Genomic DNA, 18,955 nt, shown 5'->3' on the forward strand with positions numbered 1-18,955 from the left:
GATATTTGTTTCATAATTTATGTTTTAATCCAATTACTGACTGGTATCAGAAGTATAGACGTATGAAGCACATTGTCAGACATGAATGATTTCTCTACAGATGAGACTTCCCCCTTTACTTGCCCTTGATATGTTATCCAGTTCATTTAGAATTGCAGCGCATGTTATGACTCACACCATGGCGGTGTTTATTATTAATGATGGATCTCTGGCTATGCCCCTGATAGGTTTGTTTTTGTCAGAGTGCAGCAACCCATTGTAATGTGCTGAATGCAAGATTTTCCAGTTGTTGTAGAAATATAACAGGCAACCACAACAGCTGAAGCTGAAGGGCCATTAGACATCTTCATACAAAATGGGACTCTGCAAGGTCTTTTTTGCCCCAGCATGCAGGCAGGAAAGGGTTTACTATCCTGAGAACCATATATTGAACTTTTGAATGCACTTTTGTATAACCATGATTATTTAATTAAAAGCATGCAGTAACTGTCAGGTTGCAAGTAAAGGAATAAATAGATGTCCCTGATCACGTGAACTCATTCCATGCTTTAATTGTTATAACATCGTTTTCTGATCCCTGCACTTTCCCTACTTATAATGTAGCAATGTTTTCACGTTTGAAACTACAAAGGAGGAACAAATACAATATCTTTCTCCTTTCCAGCCTTAGAGAGCATGGATGGTTATTATTACAAGGACAATGTTTCCATTGAAGAATTTCAAGCCCAGATTAATGCTGCATCGCTAGAAAAAGTCAAGCAGTATAATCAGAAGCTGAGGTATGTCATTAACATTTTCCCATCCTGAACAGTTTAAACCAAGGGGGAGCCACATGCTCCCCAGCAGTTGTTAAACTACAGCGCCCAATACCACCCAGCTGTGTGTGGCTGGGAAGCTAGAGTACGGCCTCATTTGGAGGGCCATTAAAACCTTCATAACGGGTTTACTTTGTTTTTACTACTCTTTTTGAATCACTGTTATAGGGGTTTTGATTGGTCAGTAGGACATGCGTTAGATCCGCAATATTGAGTTTATCTGATAATTTGACTCTCAATACAGGGCAGAACAGGAGTCGACTTGAAGTGCCCTGGCGGGAAAATCAAGCCTACCAGACTATTGTCAACCTGATTTTCCACCACATATTGGTCAGACAGGCCCATCGGCTTGTACATTCATGGGCCAAAAAGCTACCAACTCTGGAAGGACAGAGTCGGCATATTTTATCAGCCCATATTTTTTTTTATCATATTTTTATATCACCACCTTTACAGGTTCATGAAATAAATTGGTTGTTTTAGGGGCATTTGGCAACAAAGTAGCAGGAGCCACTTGCAAGTCTTGTTTGCATTCTTGCAGAATATTCTCTCAAAGAGAACCAATTAGGGTAATGGCAGACTAGATAATTTCTGGCAGCTTGTTGCCCAAGTGCTTTCTCCTTGGGAGGGAAACAAAACTATAGAATCTGCCCCCTATTCAAAGTCAATGGGAATTGAGGCCAAGGGTTGCCTTATCATAATGTTTTCCTATAAAGAGAAGCACCCAAACAAACAGTATTTATTAATATTAGTTATTTGGTTAGCATGATGCCTTGTATACCTTTAGAGATAAGTGCAGAGAATGTATAACACAATGTCACAATTTCTAACAGTGTTACATATTCAAAACATGTATAATATAATACAAATTACTTACAAATATATACTGTATATACAATAATGTATAAAATATGATAAAATAAGATATAAATAAATATAAAAAAATAACTCTTTTTGCCCTCTTGTTTAAAGTTCTGTGGGCATTTCTATAGCAAAGAGACTCTCTTATTCATGGGTTAATTTTTGTGCCATTTTCCATCATCGCTGGAGAGATTTTCCAACCTGGTAAACACACACTTTGATTCGCAGCTTGCCATTTTAAGCAAAAAGTGTGACTGCTCATTTATTTTTAATGTTTAGGAATAAAAAAGCTGCACACAGACCTTTAAAGAATATAGGAGCCAATTAAGTTTAGTGCAGGATATGACTTTGCACTTTTAAAAATCGGCTTTTTTTGTATCAAATCCAATTCAGCTCTTGCACATAGAGGCCTTTTTGGCCCTGAAATTGTAGGCTTTTAGGTACTAAAATGTCTCTGGGTAGGCTCATGTACAAATGGCTCTCAACTGGCTATAGGGGGGTTAATTTAAAGTGACAAACGTTACTTTTCAAGGCAACTGACAAGCCCTGGCTCAAGGATGTAGTGATTTTAATACATGTCTTTGGGGGGGAGGTTTTTGGTCCTTTGACACTGTGTTTTATTGCTGCTTAAAACACTGCACCAAAAACAGCCCCTTGAGCAGGGGTATAGAGGACCCTATGCAAGCTAGGATTATATATTATAACTATATAACATAATTATTTAAAACCCTTATTTTTTATAGACCCAAACATTCAGCTGCAGAGATAATACCCCATCCCCTGCCCTAAAGGAGATCACTATATCATGTCTCCATTACAATCACACACCTTTATTATAGACATAAAGACCTTTTTCCCTTCTGCAGAACATTGACTGGCCTCCTCTATAATAATCTATATTAACAGAAAATGACCTATTAGGACAGTGGTGGGGTAGCTTGACTTTGCCAGGTGATGCTAGAATTTACCAATGCACAATGTTATTTATAGCATGCCATTTGGGTTAATGGAATGGGAATTCTCGACAGCTTGAATCCATGGAGATGAGTCCCTGACAGCTGAATCATGCTTGGACATAGCTAATGATAATATACATTGCAAATGTATCCAAAAAGTTGTTAAAAATGCAGGTTAAGAACATAGTTAGGGGTAAGGTTTAAAACTATCCGCCTGTGGATACAGGTGCAACTTTAGTGCCGTTTTGTTTCACTCAGATCCCAAAGGTATGTCTGTGGCTTGACACACTTAGCTTAGAATAGAGCCCTTTTGTACCATTTATTTCTTCTCCGGGGTAGGTGCAGGTGACAAAACAACACACTTGGCTAAAGGAATTGAAATTCTGTCATCAGCATAGGAATGAATTTCATTGTGTAATTCATCATTTATTCTGATAATGCTTAGGCCGAAGTCTTGCAAAAGCCAAATTTGCAAAAGTGTGAAGGTACTTGTGTCTATAGGGCTTGTTTATTGCCATAAGTGCAACATTTCACAAATGCAGTTTACCAATAGCAACCAATCAGTAATTAGTTTGCACAAGTTTGTCCACTACGGTGTACAAGTTAAAAAATGCAAGCATTAATGATCTAATTCGTTTCTATATATAACTGAACTGACGGAATTCAGCAACTTTGTAAATCTAAAGGTGGGCATACATGGTAAGATCTGCTCATTTGGTGGGGTCACCAAACGAGCGGATCGTCTCCCAATATGCCCACCTTCAGTGGCAGTATCGGGTTAATTCGATCGCTTGGACCTAGGGCCAAACAATTGAATTACAGAGACGGGTCCCTATCTGATCACTGATGTGGTCTCCAATCCGACAGAGAACCTGCCTGATTGAGATCTGCCCGATTTTATGCCAGATATTGATTGGGTAGGCCCATTGGGAGTGCCCATACATGGGTGACAAGGTGCCGTATCGGTCTTAAGGACCCAAATAGGCACCTTTACACATACGCAACGCTCTCCAGTTGCACAACTATTTGTTACAGGGCCCCACAACAATTTCAGCTTAGGGCCCCCCAAAACATTGTTAAGTTGACCCATTTTACCAAGATATATTAAAATTGGTAATTATTTAGGGCCTTACTGGGCCTCTTAAACTCTAAGGCCCCCATGAAACCTCAGGGTCTGCTACCTCTGTAGTTACGCCCCTGCATGCACCTTTAAATTGTCATTGATTGCACACAATATAGGGCAGGCAGAAAGGAGCCTTGAAATTGTGACTAAAGGAGGGATACCTTTACATGTTACATCTCACCATTTGACTAACTTGATCCTAAAGAATTGCACATTAATATTATTTCTTATGCCTGGGCAATGTTGATGCTGTATAGAATCTGCATTGAGAAATCTCGCACACATTGCATAGCTACTCATTGTGCCTACTTATTATTTTACCTAGGGAAAAAACACAACTGTGTACAGTAGAACCACCATTTTAAGGTTTTCATGAGACCAGGAAAAATAGTGTAAAATCTGGAAAAAATATAAAATCAGGGAAATGTGTTAAAACAACTTAATCAGCCCTTATTTGACATCCCAAAAGAATTTTCATCATTCTTGCGTGGCTCACCAACACTTTTTAAATTTGACTGTGGCTCTCAAGTAAAAAAGTTTGGGCATCCCTGATTTAATCAGATTGATGTACATACAAATAAGGCAAAAAAATGCTGCTTACAAGGTGTATAGAGTTGGAAACAACTGCCATGCTGTTATCAGCGCCATTATGGGAATATAATGATGCAGTTGACTAACTGAAATAAGGAAAACAGTAACAAAACATAACAATGCGTTTAGTTTATATTTAAAGTTTTGTGGATAACCTGTTAATAAATGGAGGAAAATAATGACAAATGAAACCATTTTTTTTCTTCCCAAATACAGAAAGTGTAAAGAGAGCAAAAATTGTATAGATTTCTCTGATGTAACCCAGAATTAGGTATAGCTAGTTATCTGTATTTGGAATGCTAATAAATATTCATTCCTCTACCTATCAGAGAATTACAACAGCCTGAGATTGTTTCCCAAGAGATTTTTAGTCATACGGAGTCCCACATTGCTTTATTCTCTTTAGGAGAAATGATGGCTCTTTATGGAAAGCTATTACATTGTGTATTAGCATTCAAGCAAGCCACCAGGCCCTTACTCTTCTTCGCTAATAGAGAGTGCTCAGATCTGGCATGCTGCCACTATTTCCATTAAGGCTTTCTCTTAAAATTTGATCAAGTAGCAAAACAAGCTCTTAGTAATTAAGTGAAGTGCTTTAGAAATGTATATGCTGTCTACGGTTTGTCATGGGCTAAAATATTCCGAATATAATTGCTTCTAAGGGAAAGGCCTTACTCGATGCCTGGGCACAAAAATGCAGCCCACTTTAGCATCATTTATTTGGCTCCAGTATTTTTAGAGAGTCCTTGTGCACAAACTCATAGATGCTTCATTCTGTTTGTGTATAAAGTATGTATTGCTGTGTCTGGTCCAGATGATTAGCCACTTATTGTGCTGTTTTATTTACTTTCCCAAAAACCCTTTTGCTGACATATTGTAACTGTTTTAAGTCAGACTGATTGCATTTTTATTCTACATGTATTGCCCATGCAGTAGCCTAGCACGATATTCTTTATGATAGTGTTCACAGTTTAAAAAGGATACACAGGTAATTTTTTAATTCCCAAGTGCAAAAACACTAAGGGGAGCAAGCGCTTGGTAAATGAGCACTCTTGCGCCCCCTAGCAATGCACTTGCTCCCTGGGGGAAGCCACTCTCTACCACACCAAGGGGCCCATTTACTAAACAACTGTAAGATAAATTCATATTTTTTCTAAATTATAGAACATTTCGGAATCTATGCTAAAAGTTTGTTAAAAATTTACGAGTTTTTCGTGGTTTTCGGTAAATTTCCACAAAAAAAATCATATTTTGTGCAAAGAATATGAACATTTCGGAATTCAGTAACGCTTTGGTTACACTTTCATCTGGACTATCTTTTCGCCAGGTTTGATCTGTCGAGTGCCATTGAGTCCTATGCGTTATTTTCGCACGAACTATAAAAGCATTGTAGAACTTCAGAAATTATAATGGTTACTTCAGAATGATACCATAGGGCATTTCAAGGCCATAAAAAGCACATCTTAGTAAATGTGCCCCCAAGTGTTTTGTTTTTTTGACCATCTGACATTCAAGTTAGGGGGTGAGAGTGGGGTGCCTAATTGCCTCCCCCCCACCCATCCATCTTTGATAAAGATGGGCTTAATGCAGGCAGCATCTATTCAAGGGGCAAGTCTCTGTGCTGCAAAAAGAAGGGCACAGGCCTGTGGAAATACAGAAAACGGGGAAAGCAGTGTGCAAAGTATAAAAAAATGGCCAGTAGCTGCTTTTTATTCATGGAGGCAGCAGCAGATCTGTGCACTGCGACATGAAGCCTTCGCCAATCAGGGGCATAACTAACAGAGTAAGCAGACCCTGTGGTTGCAGGGGGGGGGGCAGGAGTGTAGGGATCCCAGTAAGGCCCTAATTAATGAGTGATTTTAATATATATTGGTGGAATGGGTCATCTATTCTGTGTTTTGGGGCCTAAATTAAATTTGCTGTGGGGCCTACAGTTAGTGAGCAAAGTGCAAAACAATGGCCAAATACAGATAACAGACTGGGTGTAATTTATAAAGACTGCACCTGGGCAATAACTCATGGCAACCAATCAGGTATTTGCTTTTATTGCTCAACCTGCAACTGGGTGAAAAAGGCTGATTGGTTTCTATAAATTACAGCCCAGGTGCTAATTTGCTCAGTCTTTATACATGACCCCCCACTGCCTTCCCTTAAGTAAATGACCACTATGGTCTCACCACTTACTCAGTCTAGATCAAGGATTCATTGAGGCCACAGATTAATCCATTCATGTAGCAAAGAACTGACAGTGAGCAATTTGACTTTAAAGGCTGAATGGTTAGATATATGTGTTATAAATTCAGCCTGGTTTTGTTGTGTGGTTGTAAATGTGAACCAGAATACCAAATGTTATGATAAATCTTTAATGTGTATCCCAACAGGCCTGTTTCCTCCAATTTATTAAATATTTACTTCCTGTATAGTCCCATTTGCACTAGTTTATTATAAACCATAGCCACAGAAGCCTGAGACAAAGGCAGGACCCAGAGTTCCAATTGTATATATTCCCCATTACTAGTTTTTATTTTTTACTGTAGAATTCTTTTGCATTCCACCAGAGCTAATATCTGGTATGAAGTTAGAAGTCTTTTTTTTTACACTTGTTAGTATAAAAAATGTTTAACCTGTGTGCCCCTTATGTTCTGTTCCACCCGGCTCAAACACGCTGAGCAAAATGTACATTGAATTATAAGTAGGGCATATGTAAATTTGTAAGCTTGTTAAAGGGGTGGTTCACCTTTAAGCGGACTTTAAGTATGTCCTAGCAACTTTGCAACTGGTCATTATTTTTTATTTTTGTATAATTTTTTAATAATTTGCCTTCTTCTACATCTTTCCAGCTTTTAAATGGGGGTCACTGATCCCAACAGCTAAAAAAAAAACTGGTGCTTTGTGAGATTACAGTTTTGTTATTGTTACTTTTTATTCCTTTTCTATCTGTTTAGTCCCTCTCCTATTCATATTTCAGCTTCTCTTTCAAACCCCTGCCTGGTTGCTAAGGTGAACAAGACCCTAGCAACCAGATAGCTTCTGAAAATGCAAACTGGAACCTGCAAAACAAAAAGCTAAATAACTAAAAAAACATAAAAAAAAAACATTGCAATTGTCTCAAAATATCAATGTCTGTCATACTAAAAGTTAATTTAAAGGAGAACAAACCCTTTAGGGTGAAGACACACAGAGCTACTAATAGCAGCTATTTGTTATGGCTACTAAAATAGACAATGCTGATCTTTTTGTCTCTATATGTGTTTTAGCAAAGGCAGTTCTCAGTATTGTCTATGGCAGGGTATTTTTTGGAGATTAGTAGCTGTGAAAAAGTAGCTGCTTCTAGTAGCTCAGTGTGTCTTGACCCTTAAGGCATCAAGTGTTTTTCTTATATGTTCTTTAAGCACCTAGAACAATGAGCGGTACAATGCTATTTGGAAATCTCATGCATCCAGCTTGTGTAAAGGTGCCCATACACTATAAGATCCGCTTGCTTGGCGATGTCGCCGATCGGCCAATTTCAGGCCAGATATCGGTTGGCCAGGCTGCTCTGTTCTGCCCATACACGGGCCGATTAGCTGCCGAATCGGTCCAAGGGACCGATATCGGCAGCTATAGTCGGCCTGTGTATGGGGACCTTTAGGATAACTGTGATTGGATGATTAGTTATCATCTCCTTGTTGGTTTGTCTGGTTGCTGAAGCTGAAGGCTTGGGCTGATACACGTATGGGACCTGTTATCCAGAATGCTTGGAACCTGCTGTTTTCTGGATAAGGGGTCTTTCTGTAATATGGATCTCCATAAGGCTACTGTGAGATATTTAAAAATTAATAAACCTGGTAGGATTTATGCAGCTTAGTTAGGATCAAGTACAAGGTACTGTTCTGTTACTACAGAGAAAAGGGAAATTTACAGAAATTTGAATTATTTGTTTAAAATGTGGGAGATGGCCTTCTTGTAATTTGGAGCTTTCTGAATAATGGATTTCTGGATAATGGATTCTATACCTGGATATATCTTTCTGGGGAACACTCAAGGGTCTGTGAAAAATACTTATTCAGCTGTTCAGAAAATAAAGGGAATGGTCTCATTGCTTTGTAATACAGTGACTTTTAGCCCTACCATGATTTGTTTTGTAATCAATAAAATGTAATTATTTCTACATTAGATGTATTGTTATTTTGCTTTTTTCTTTCTTCAGAGCCTTCTACTTGGATAAGTCAAATCTTCCTCCCAGTACTACGTCTAAGGCTGCATTCATTGACAAGGTAAATCAGTCATGTCACTTAGGCTCCGGGGAACCCAGTCACATGATTATGTATGTACGCAAGTAATGGCTGTGGAAGTAGTGATATATATGCACAGCTCTGTCATTCTACACTTGTTAAAAATAGCAAAGGCTAAACTGAACCAATTAGTTCCAATCTACTGCATGGATAAATCCCACAGAAAGCAGTTGTTCTAACATACATTTCAAATAATGTACCGTGGTTTGTGTGTCTTATCACATATTGAAATGCTCAGCGCGGCAATAAAAATTTCAGCAGATATTAAATGTCTAGCTATATAGCTATACAGAGATATACATTATGTGTGTGTGTATATGTTATCTAGAATGCTCGGGACCTGGGGTTTTCTAGATAAGGGTCATTTGGATTACCATACTTTGTCTATTAAAAAATGATCTAAACATTAAATCAACCCAGTAGGATTGTTTTGCCTACAATAATTATTAATTATATCTTAGATTGGATAAAGTACAAGCTACAGTTTGATTATTTCTAAGAAAAAGGAAATCATTTAAAAAATGTTTATTTGTTTAAAATGGAATCTATGAGAGATCACCATCCTGTAATTTGTTTGTTTTTTTGGATAGCGGGTTTACGGATAATGGATCCCAAATATATATATATATATATATATATCAGTAATGCACTCTCAATTCTGCATATGAAAAGTCTCTTTATTCAACAACTGTTCCATACACTCGTTTTGGTCCTCATGGGACCATCCCACATGTGATACTTGTTCGTTGTTCACTGAACAGCGAGGTTTAATGCTACAGTGGGATCTGGTAGATCAGGCATGGACCATACAGTGTTTGACTGGGTACCTGGGGCCCACAGAAGAACTATAAAGCTAAGCACCGTGATCGCTGCTGAACCCACGTTAGCTTTCCCAAAACTCCTCCCACCTGCTACTTCTGCCACACACCGCCAGCCAACACCCCCACACCACATACTAATGTCCACTGCCACCCCCCTGCTGACAAGCCCCTTTCAGTCATAAGACCTGGTTGTTTTCCCTGTTTCTGCATGGGTTTCCTCTTGGTACTACAGTTTCCTTCCACAGTCCATACAGGCAGATTACCTGACTACTGATAAAACAGTGTATGTGTGTGATGATAGGGTCCTTAGATTTCAAGCTGCACTGCGGAGGGGACTGATGTGAATTAAGAGGAGTCTGTGTTAAAAGAGAAGGAAAGGTAAAAACTAAGTAAGCTAAGAAATGGCTATGTAAATAAAGCCATAAGCACTCACAGAAATGCTTCACTGAGTCCTCTATCAAAAGAAACTCATTTCACCCACCCTTAGGAATGTGTGATCTGAGCTTCCAACTGCAGCAGGAAGCTACCAAGACCAAGCTAAAATTGCAGCTGCTATCAGAGGGAGCTTCTAGGGCTGTCTACTCAGTTATAGTAAAGCTTTCTGCTAAATAAATATAGCGTTCTAGGTGGCACTAATGTGGCGAATCTATTGGCAGTAAAATGCCAAAATGACTCCTTCTACTATAAATGCTATAAAACTTGTTGACACTTATAAATAAGTGTTAATTTGTTATTTACTATAAATAAGCTGCATCAAGGGCTATTAGCTCCTTTAGTCTATGAGACAGGGAACAGGGATGATGAGTTGTTCTGATGGCACAGCTATAAGCACATAAAATGCAGCCAAAGCTTTAAAATCCCCCCATCCTGTTGTAGAGGCAGCTAATGGTATATTTCATATACAAAGAAATGTGAGTGAGAGACTTTCTATTTTAAATCTACTGTTGCTTAATAAAGCGATATGTTCATCTTAAAATAGTCCTTAAATTTAATCTTATGACGGTGCCTTTGTGCCTTTGCCCTTATTCTTCTATTTATTTCCAGATTTTGAGTTGTGCAATTTGTGGTTTTGAATGCTAATTTACTTAACTTGCTTGCTTAGAAAGAAATTTGAAGCAGTAGGAAGTAATAGTCCCTGATACACAACACTATGATGATATGCTTAATATGAAATACATAATAGTGTTGGGATTTCCTAGGGCCCTACACATATAGAATCCTCACAACGTTTGATTAAAAAGATGAATCATTTAGGCCATGTGCATTAGACACCCCATCAACTTTCTGATAAGCCCCATCCCCTTTTGGGGGTCATTCACAATGCAGGCCAAACTCTTTTTTGCACTTTGCACACTGACACCTGCATTGTGTTAGAGACCTGTGGCGTGTCCCTTAGTTAGAGCACAGCCTTTGTGAGACAACTTTCGATCCTAGAGGGGCAGATGGGGGGAAATAGGCTCCAGCACTTGCGCCCCAGGGTACAGTAAATGACCCCTATAATGTTTTTAGAAGTAATAGGTCACATTTTCAGGAATATGGGGGAATGGAATTAATGTCTTGAGCAAAAAAAATGTGTAATTGAAGAATGTAAAAAAAGCATATTTTTGTGATGCACCATTAATAGTTATGTACTGTACACTTTAATTGTGCAAAATGCTTTTAAGACCAACTTGGAGTTTATGTAATAGTTTTACAGCCATTTTGTTTCTGCTATTGGTTTTTACATTATTCCACCCCATGCTTAAAGTGTGCGTCTTGCATCAGTAGAAGTAAATTATGCTACATTTCATGAGCGATGTATTTCATTTTTCTTTCTTTCTCCAATTCTGCAGTTATTGAGGTCACTCAATGCTTTGGATGAACTGTATCGGCTGGGAGACTCATTTATTCATTCCAAACGAACAGCAGCCTGTGCCTACACAGCATGCAGCGCCTCAGGAGTTGGATTGCTCTCCGTGGCTTCGGAACTGTGCAACAGGCTTGGAGCGTGCCATGTCATAATGTGCAATAGTGGAGTGCACCGGTATGAATGATTCTTCTTGCTTCATTTATTTTACACTGTATTGTAGTATAAAAATACTTTCAAAATTCTCTGGCATAATAGGAGGTCTAACAGGATAACTACTTTCCATTGCTGAATAGGGTGCTACCATCATATCCAAAGCTCAGTTACCTGTTTTTTTATTTTTGGTTGGCAGAGTTTTTGCAGGATTCAAAATAGAGTCCCCAGGAACACTTAGCTCAGGTGGAAACAAACATATTGTGTTGCAAAATAAGGGTGCACAGCATTTCAGGGTTACCCTCTTCCTAAACTTCCAAACAGGCTGATACTTCTAAAATGTATTATTATTATATATATATATATATAGAGAGAGAGAGAGAGCTCATGGTAGTATTTTATCCTCTGCTTCATCAGCAGCAGAGATACCTGACCATGATTTTAAAAAACAACACACAGACCTTTGTGGTGTTTGATGTAGATATGCTTGTACATATGTGCTGCTGGATGTGTGTATGTGCTACAATAGCAATTTACTGGATATAAACTTTCTAGTTGTTGCATATTTGTGTATCATGGTGCAATATTAATATACAGGTATGGGATCCATTACCTGGAAACCCATTATCTAGAAAGCTCCGAATTACAGGAAGGCCGTCTCCATAGACTCTTTTTTAAACAAATAATTCAAATTTTTTTACAATTATTTCCTGTTTCTCTGTAATAATGAAACAGAAACATCCCTTCTTGGGAAAACTCCAGGTCCTGAGCATTCTGGATAGCAGATTCCATACCTCTACTCATATTGATGATATAAGGCATCATTCTACCCAAACCTGGGATAAATAAAGATATTTGGCACACATACATTTAAAAAAATGCATCACTTTTTTGAGGGAAAACATTGTCGGCATTCCTTTATCTGTTAACTTTTTTTCCTATTTGTAACACTGACTTTAGGTTTCTTTTCCTGCCAGGTGGCATCCCAGTTTTGGGCCCCAGGCAGGTCTATAGTTTTTGTAACAAAGGAAGACTAATGTCTGTGAAGGTATCCGAGTATTATATGGTGCCTCTTATTGAGTAGCTGGTTTGCAGCCAATTTGGCAGAGAGCTGCCATTATTCTCCTTGCCCAGATTGCTAGCTCCATTTGTGAATACAAGAAGAGCCCTTAGCAGCTAGAATGATGTAGCTGTAGTTATTAAAGGGGACCCCCCCCTTTCCGAACCAAAATTTGTTAAAAAGCTCCACACAGCACAGAAACTCCTAGTATACCTATCATTGTAATTGCTCCTTCAAAAAGTATGAATAAATACCATTCTGGAAATGCAGCTGCAAAACAGTTCTTTTTCTTCTGCATCATTTGTTATCCTGGCAGGGGAAGAGGGACTGAAACACTGATGTTACAAATTGTAACAACTTCTCCACAGGATACAGACAGAATGCAGGAACTACATAACCCACAATGCATTGCACTGCAATGTTTCTTTCCTTATTGACATCATGTGTGCAGAGAATTGTGGGATTGGGAGGATGAAGGCTAAGGGCAGGCTGAGGATAGACGACTGCTGGTACATTTTATTTAAATAATAAAGTAGACAGCCAGATTGGCAGGAGAACAGGGGACCAGGCTTAGGTAATTCTTTAAAACCATATTATTACATAAAAAATCATGGCTACATTTGTAATTGATGTATATTGCAAAGTTGCTTGAAATTATCTTTACTTTTTAAAAAGGCTTAAGTTGTGTTTGGGTGGAGTTTCCCTTTAAGCATTGCTACTTTGCAGATCTGGGGTTTTAGCCAGGGTACTATGTGGAAGGATTATTAACACTATCCCCATGCTTGAGTTATTTTCTTCCTGATAAAGTGACCATTGCGACCACTGGTACTTCCACAGTTGAACCCCCTTGCCCTCACACCATCTTGCCATCCTACAGTATAATACTCTTTCACCTGACTCCATTATACCATATTACACAAACTACCCAAATTTTGCAACCCCATAACCAGTCACCATCTTCCCTTACTAGTACTTTCCCACAAATGGTGCCACTTAAGGAAAACTGATTAATTTGTGGGGTGCTTACTATTTTCTTTCTTTTAATTTTCATAGTCTACACTTGCTGCTTTGCTGGGCCTTACAAGTGCACCCTACAATATTAGCCCTTGCAGCCCAAAATACACACATAGACATATGCCGGGAGATGGACCTTGGACAGAACTGCTAGAACACTAAAGGAATAAAAAAGTGTGCCCCTTCTTTCTCATTTAAAGTGTTTCTGTCAGGTTGGATCTGGCTGCACTTGCACCCAGTTGTGTATAAAAAGTCTGGTGTGAGGTGGGTGATAAGAAACCCTGTCCTGTACACGGCTCTATTGCGCCCTGAATGACGCACAGGTGAGAAGCCAGGAGGGAGGATGCATACGTGCCCAACCCCCCTCATTAATACAGCATCACAAACACAGACAGCAGTGTTCATTGAGGGACACATTGGTCTCTTCGCTTTGATTCTTTTTTTTTTTTTTTGTATTTCAATCTTCGCTCTGATTCTTACTGAATAAATATAGCGGATTGCATCTGTTTTTGCACTTTGCACCTAGCCCTGCATATAATAATCTAATCTCATTGTCTTGTATCTGAAATCCTCCATTTATTCCCTCTGATACTTTTACATTTTACAGCAGATTTTCTGCTTGTGATCAGCAGGGAAGGTAAATGCTTGTGTTGGCTCGGGGCCCTGCGTATAGAGGGTTGGGATCTGCATTGGGAGTAGGCTTTTCCTTGCTTTCATCGCTATTGTAATGCTAAACTGCAGTCATTAGGAGTTCTTTCAAGCTGCACTGCATCCTACATTATAACGGCTTTTTAAGCTCGATTGAATGTGTTTGCTGTGAGACCTTATTTCTCCTTGTTAGATGCTACAATAATGTCATCTTGCCAATTAACATTTGTATTTGCCTTGCAAGCAGCATTGTATCAGAAGTTATGTAATACAGCCATTGGGACAATTTATATATTGAATGCAATACGTGTGAACATTTGGCAAGCTGGGTTGTTATGGTAAACAAAACTCCCATCAATCTAATTATAAATTTAGAACAGTATTTGGCCGTGCCTCCTATCCACACAGGCCACAGCCTCTGATGTACCAGTCTAGCCCACAAAGCATCAGTCACTCACAAAGGTTTGGTCTGCTGGTGGGGTCAATTGTATTGACATTAACACAGTATAGTTTTATCTTCAGGGCTGCTCTAAGGGCTTCAGTTGTGCTCCACTGAGGCTGGAGGCCCTGGAGTCCTTTAGGGAAGTACTGGTTGTTATGCAGACATTCACTGAAAAGTGGTGATAAAAGTACTGGAATGGGATCAGGATGAAGAATCAGTGACAGGAAGGAGCGGGCAAAGATCTTGTTACAGGAAGGAGTAGGCATAAAATTAGTGATCGGAGTGACAGGGATGGAGAAGACATAGAACTAGTTACAGGAAGGAGTAGGCATAAAATTAGTGATCGGAGTGACAGGGATGGAGAAGACATAGAACTAGTTACAGGAAGGAGTAGGCATAAAATTAGTGATAGGAGTGACAGGGATGGAGCAGACATAGAACTAGTTACAGGAAGGAGTAGGCATAAAAGTAGTGATAGGAGTGACAGGGATGGAGCAGACATAGAACTAGTTACAGGAAGAAGTGGGACAGAGAAGGCGTAGAACTAGTTACAGGAAGGAGTAGGCATAAAATTAGTGACAGGAATGACAGGAATGGAGCAGACAGAATTAGTTACAGGAAGGTTTAGGCATAAAATTAGTGACAGGAATGGAGCAGACATAAAACTAGTTTCAGGAAGAGAGAAGGCGTAGAACTAGTTACAGGAAGGAAGGAGCGGGATGGAGGGGACATTGAACTAGTGACAGAAAGAATTGGGACAGAGCCGGCATAGACTGTGTCAGAAACAGGAAGGAGTGGGACGAAGTAGGTGAAGAGTCTAGAGTGGGAACAGGACTGGATTGGGAACAGGATTAAGACTGGAACAAGACTAGCAGAACAGAAGGGTTTATATAGGGCTGAGACAACTCTGATTGACTAAGTATATCTGGCCAATAAGGCTGCAGGTGAAATGTAAAGGAATAAATGAGACACAAGAGCTTGCTGGCTGCTCTTCTGGACCAGTGGTTGGGGAGAGCAGCCAGCAACCAGGAGGTCTCAGGTTTAACTCCCAGCAGAGCCTTATCCATTTCCTCCAGCCTCGGGGGTACCACCAGCCAGAAGATGTACTTGGTAAAAGTAATGTAAATGCAAAATATTGAGTGTGTAAGGTAGAAAGGCAGAGGCAGCATACTGTAAGGTGAATTATTATGAGAATGACTGAGAGAGTGCAGTGTTGTCATGGATACACCATATATTTATAGTTTCAGTCAGTTTGTGAGTGCAGTGCTCTTTCTCGTAGCAACAATAAAAAGCATAGAAAAGTACACATAGTAAAAACAGAATGTATTTCTCTGAAGTGATGAGAATCTAAAATTAAAGTCAGCTTTACAAGTGCGCTTAGATTTATTGCTGGCCTTTAACCTTTTAATACCCAGTTTTTCTCCAGTGAGATGTACATCGAAGTATCCACAACCTTGTAGCTGCTTCAGACATGACTGTGTTTTATGGGACATCCTGGTGCGATCAGTATCATACCTCAGCCAATCCAGTTCTGCAATCTTGTATGTTACTTTGTGTTGTATTGACCCACCTCTCTTCTGTAGTATAAATGTGTCTGCATGCACTTCATTGTTGTACTCTCCCTGGGTACAGTATATGCTTAATGGCAATCAAACCTTTGCCCCTTGGAGGCTGACATCTCTGTGAATACTATGTAATCTGTACTTTTACCAAGTGAATTGGCCACCCCTGATGTCAAGGCCACCAAAAAAATTATTTAAAAGCCATAAAGGACTGACAGCAGTAATTGGGAATCCTAGAACGCCTTTGTGTCCCATTGGCCAATGTGAATATGTCTCTACCAGTATTCGGATTCTAGCTGCCTAGCAGCCAATGACACATGATAGGTGCTCCTAATTATTGCTTTACAGACTAGGAAGATCGATAGTGCTATAATTATATGCTTTTGCTAAGGTTATTATTTCCATTTCCATTTTCCTTAAATTACATAATCACCATTCTGCAGGCTGAACAAAGAGATTTCAGACCAATGTTTTTTTTTCCTTAGCGGCACTGTGCCTATTTTGGGTTTCTTTCATGCCTAGAGTCAATAGTTACAGCATACTTATGGCTATAGAATCAGGTGTAGATTTGACTTGCACCCCAAACTCTGGAAATTATGCCACACATATTTCTGTCCAATTGTGTCTTGATTTTCAACCAAAATGCATTCACAGTTGTATTTATTTTGCATTTAATTACACCATAATTACTTTAGCGCATCACCCCCTTGTGACTGCAATGTCGCTGGAATTCTGGGAGGAAAAGCACTGCATGTTGGGAAAAATATGCCAATTGTGCTCGAAATTACACTTTGCTCTTGCACGTGGAGGGGTGACATTAGCTGGCAAAGAAACTGGAATGAGCTGTGTTTTTCCAAATCAAGGGTAAAATTGATACCTCATTTACATCAAATCAAAACAGTGTCAGTAGCTGCTACAAGCCTCAGATCTCCCGATCAGCAAATGGTTAATAGGCATCAGCACTGGAGGTCCCTTAGCTGCTTTTCCATGTAATTTTCTAGCAGAATGACTATAGTAAATTGATTATGCTTGGCAGAGAGCAAGCACAGCAGAACACAGTGATTTAGGATTTCAAGAGCAAGTTTATATAGATTGCTTGGGGGCAGAAAGGGACCTATGGACGCGTTTGCGGTCTTGGCTTTATTACCCAGGGGAACAGGCTGTATTTCAAATACTGACTACAAAGTATTCATTGGCTTATTGCTTTGAGATTTCCCCTCTTACATGACTGTTTAGGGGGCTTGATGTTTCCAAGGAGAAATGTACTCAAAATAAGTACAATTCGCTTTCAATAATGTGCCCTATTTTATAAGCTTGGGTTGTATTGAGTATAATATACCTGTATAAAACCCAGTCTGGCCCGTTAACTGCCAATAATATACAGTTTAAATCACTGGGAAAACAGTTACAAAAGGGTATGTAGCTCTTTGCTAAGCAACCTGTTTTGGAGGGATTAAAGGAGAATTAAAACTTAACAAAGAAGTAGGCTAGAAATGTTGCACATTATGTTTTGTGCTTCTGTACCAGCCCAAGGCAACCACGGGCCTTTAGCAGGGAAGATCTGTGCTTCCAAAGATGCCCCCAGTAGTTCCCCCATCTTCTGCTGATTCCCTGCCCATGTTCTGTGCTCCCGTTAGTTGCCTGAGCTTAGGGTCAGACTCACAATATACTGTATATTATATGTTATGAAAGTTACAATTGTTAATTGATTCAGATTCTTACTATATGGCAGCTTAGAAACCAGTGCTTTCTGTATAAGGATTTGAATTCTCAGCTTCATAGAATCAGCTTCAATGACAAGCAGTCCTTTTAATCTGTTTGGTGAGTTGCGGTGATTCCTAAGCTTAGCTTCTCAACAGCTTAAGAGAGCGCACTGAGCATATGCAGTGTCACTGACACTCTTTAACACAATCCATGATGGTGAGCTCCTGTGCACAATATTGAAGATATAAATCATTACTGCTGAACCTGTAGGCTGGTGCAGTACGTTCAGTATATAGGCATTACTAGCCATATTCATTTTTAAGGTTTAGTTCTCATTTAAAACTGCCATGGGCTCTGGAAGCCAATCAAGGCTCATGCTTTCCCTGGTAAATGACTTAAGCCACCCTTCATGTACTATGGCAGGGCATGTGTTTTGGAAAGTTTACCTTTCAAAGATAATGAGATAATGGTGGAAGGTCACATAATATATACTGTACAAGCTTGCAGGTTAAATCACATTGTAAATATGCATCTCATAAAGGCAGAGAGTACAGCAGGTAGGAAAAGAGAATTTTAGGGGAGGTCTATATCTTCTCAGGTCAGTTGCATTTTGTTTACAAATACATGTGTGTTGTTCTGGGCTCTCTAGCTGCTATAACATCTGTTATTTTTATCAACCACCACAGATATAGGCAAAGACATTCAATTTAGATATGATCAATGAAGAACACTTGTGAGGCTGGGGGCCGACCACGGGGCTATAAATCCAGCTATATGTAAATTGCTGGATTTCCTTCAGTTTCCAGAGGAAAGATCTATTTTTGGGGATTGATGTTATTTTTCCTTAAACCTGGAAATTCCCTGTAGGCAATAATAGCAACAGTATAAGCCATTAATCAATGGTGATTCGACAAAGCAGCATATGTAGCACTTTTAGGTAATTCTCCACTAAGGCGGTTGGAATGGAAACACATAGGGGCCAATTTATCAAAGTACGATCGCTTCCGAATCCCAAAAAAATGTATTTTTCCTAAGTTTTCATACTGTGCGTATTTTTTGCGACTTTTTTGTTAATTTGTGCGACG

At 39.3% G+C, this 18,955-nt stretch overlaps 1 protein-coding gene across 2 annotated transcripts in view; it reads left to right on the forward strand.

The window, feature by feature from the left end:
- Positions 1–18,955, forward strand: part of prex2 (phosphatidylinositol-3,4,5-trisphosphate-dependent Rac exchange factor 2) — a 139,270-nt gene that overhangs the window by 102,452 nt on the left and 17,863 nt on the right. For both annotated transcript variants that reach the window (XM_031903856.1, XM_012965255.3), the window contains 3 exons: positions 665–779; positions 8,536–8,602; positions 11,274–11,464. In XM_031903856.1, coding sequence (XP_031759716.1) covers positions 665–779; positions 8,536–8,602; positions 11,274–11,464 — 373 coding nt within the window. The remainder of the gene's footprint in view (positions 1–664; positions 780–8,535; positions 8,603–11,273; positions 11,465–18,955) is intronic.

Source organism: Xenopus tropicalis, chromosome 6, assembly GCF_000004195.4.
Source record: "Xenopus tropicalis strain Nigerian chromosome 6, UCB_Xtro_10.0, whole genome shotgun sequence".
In the NCBI taxonomy this organism is placed as follows: domain Eukaryota; kingdom Metazoa; phylum Chordata; class Amphibia; order Anura; family Pipidae; genus Xenopus; species Xenopus tropicalis.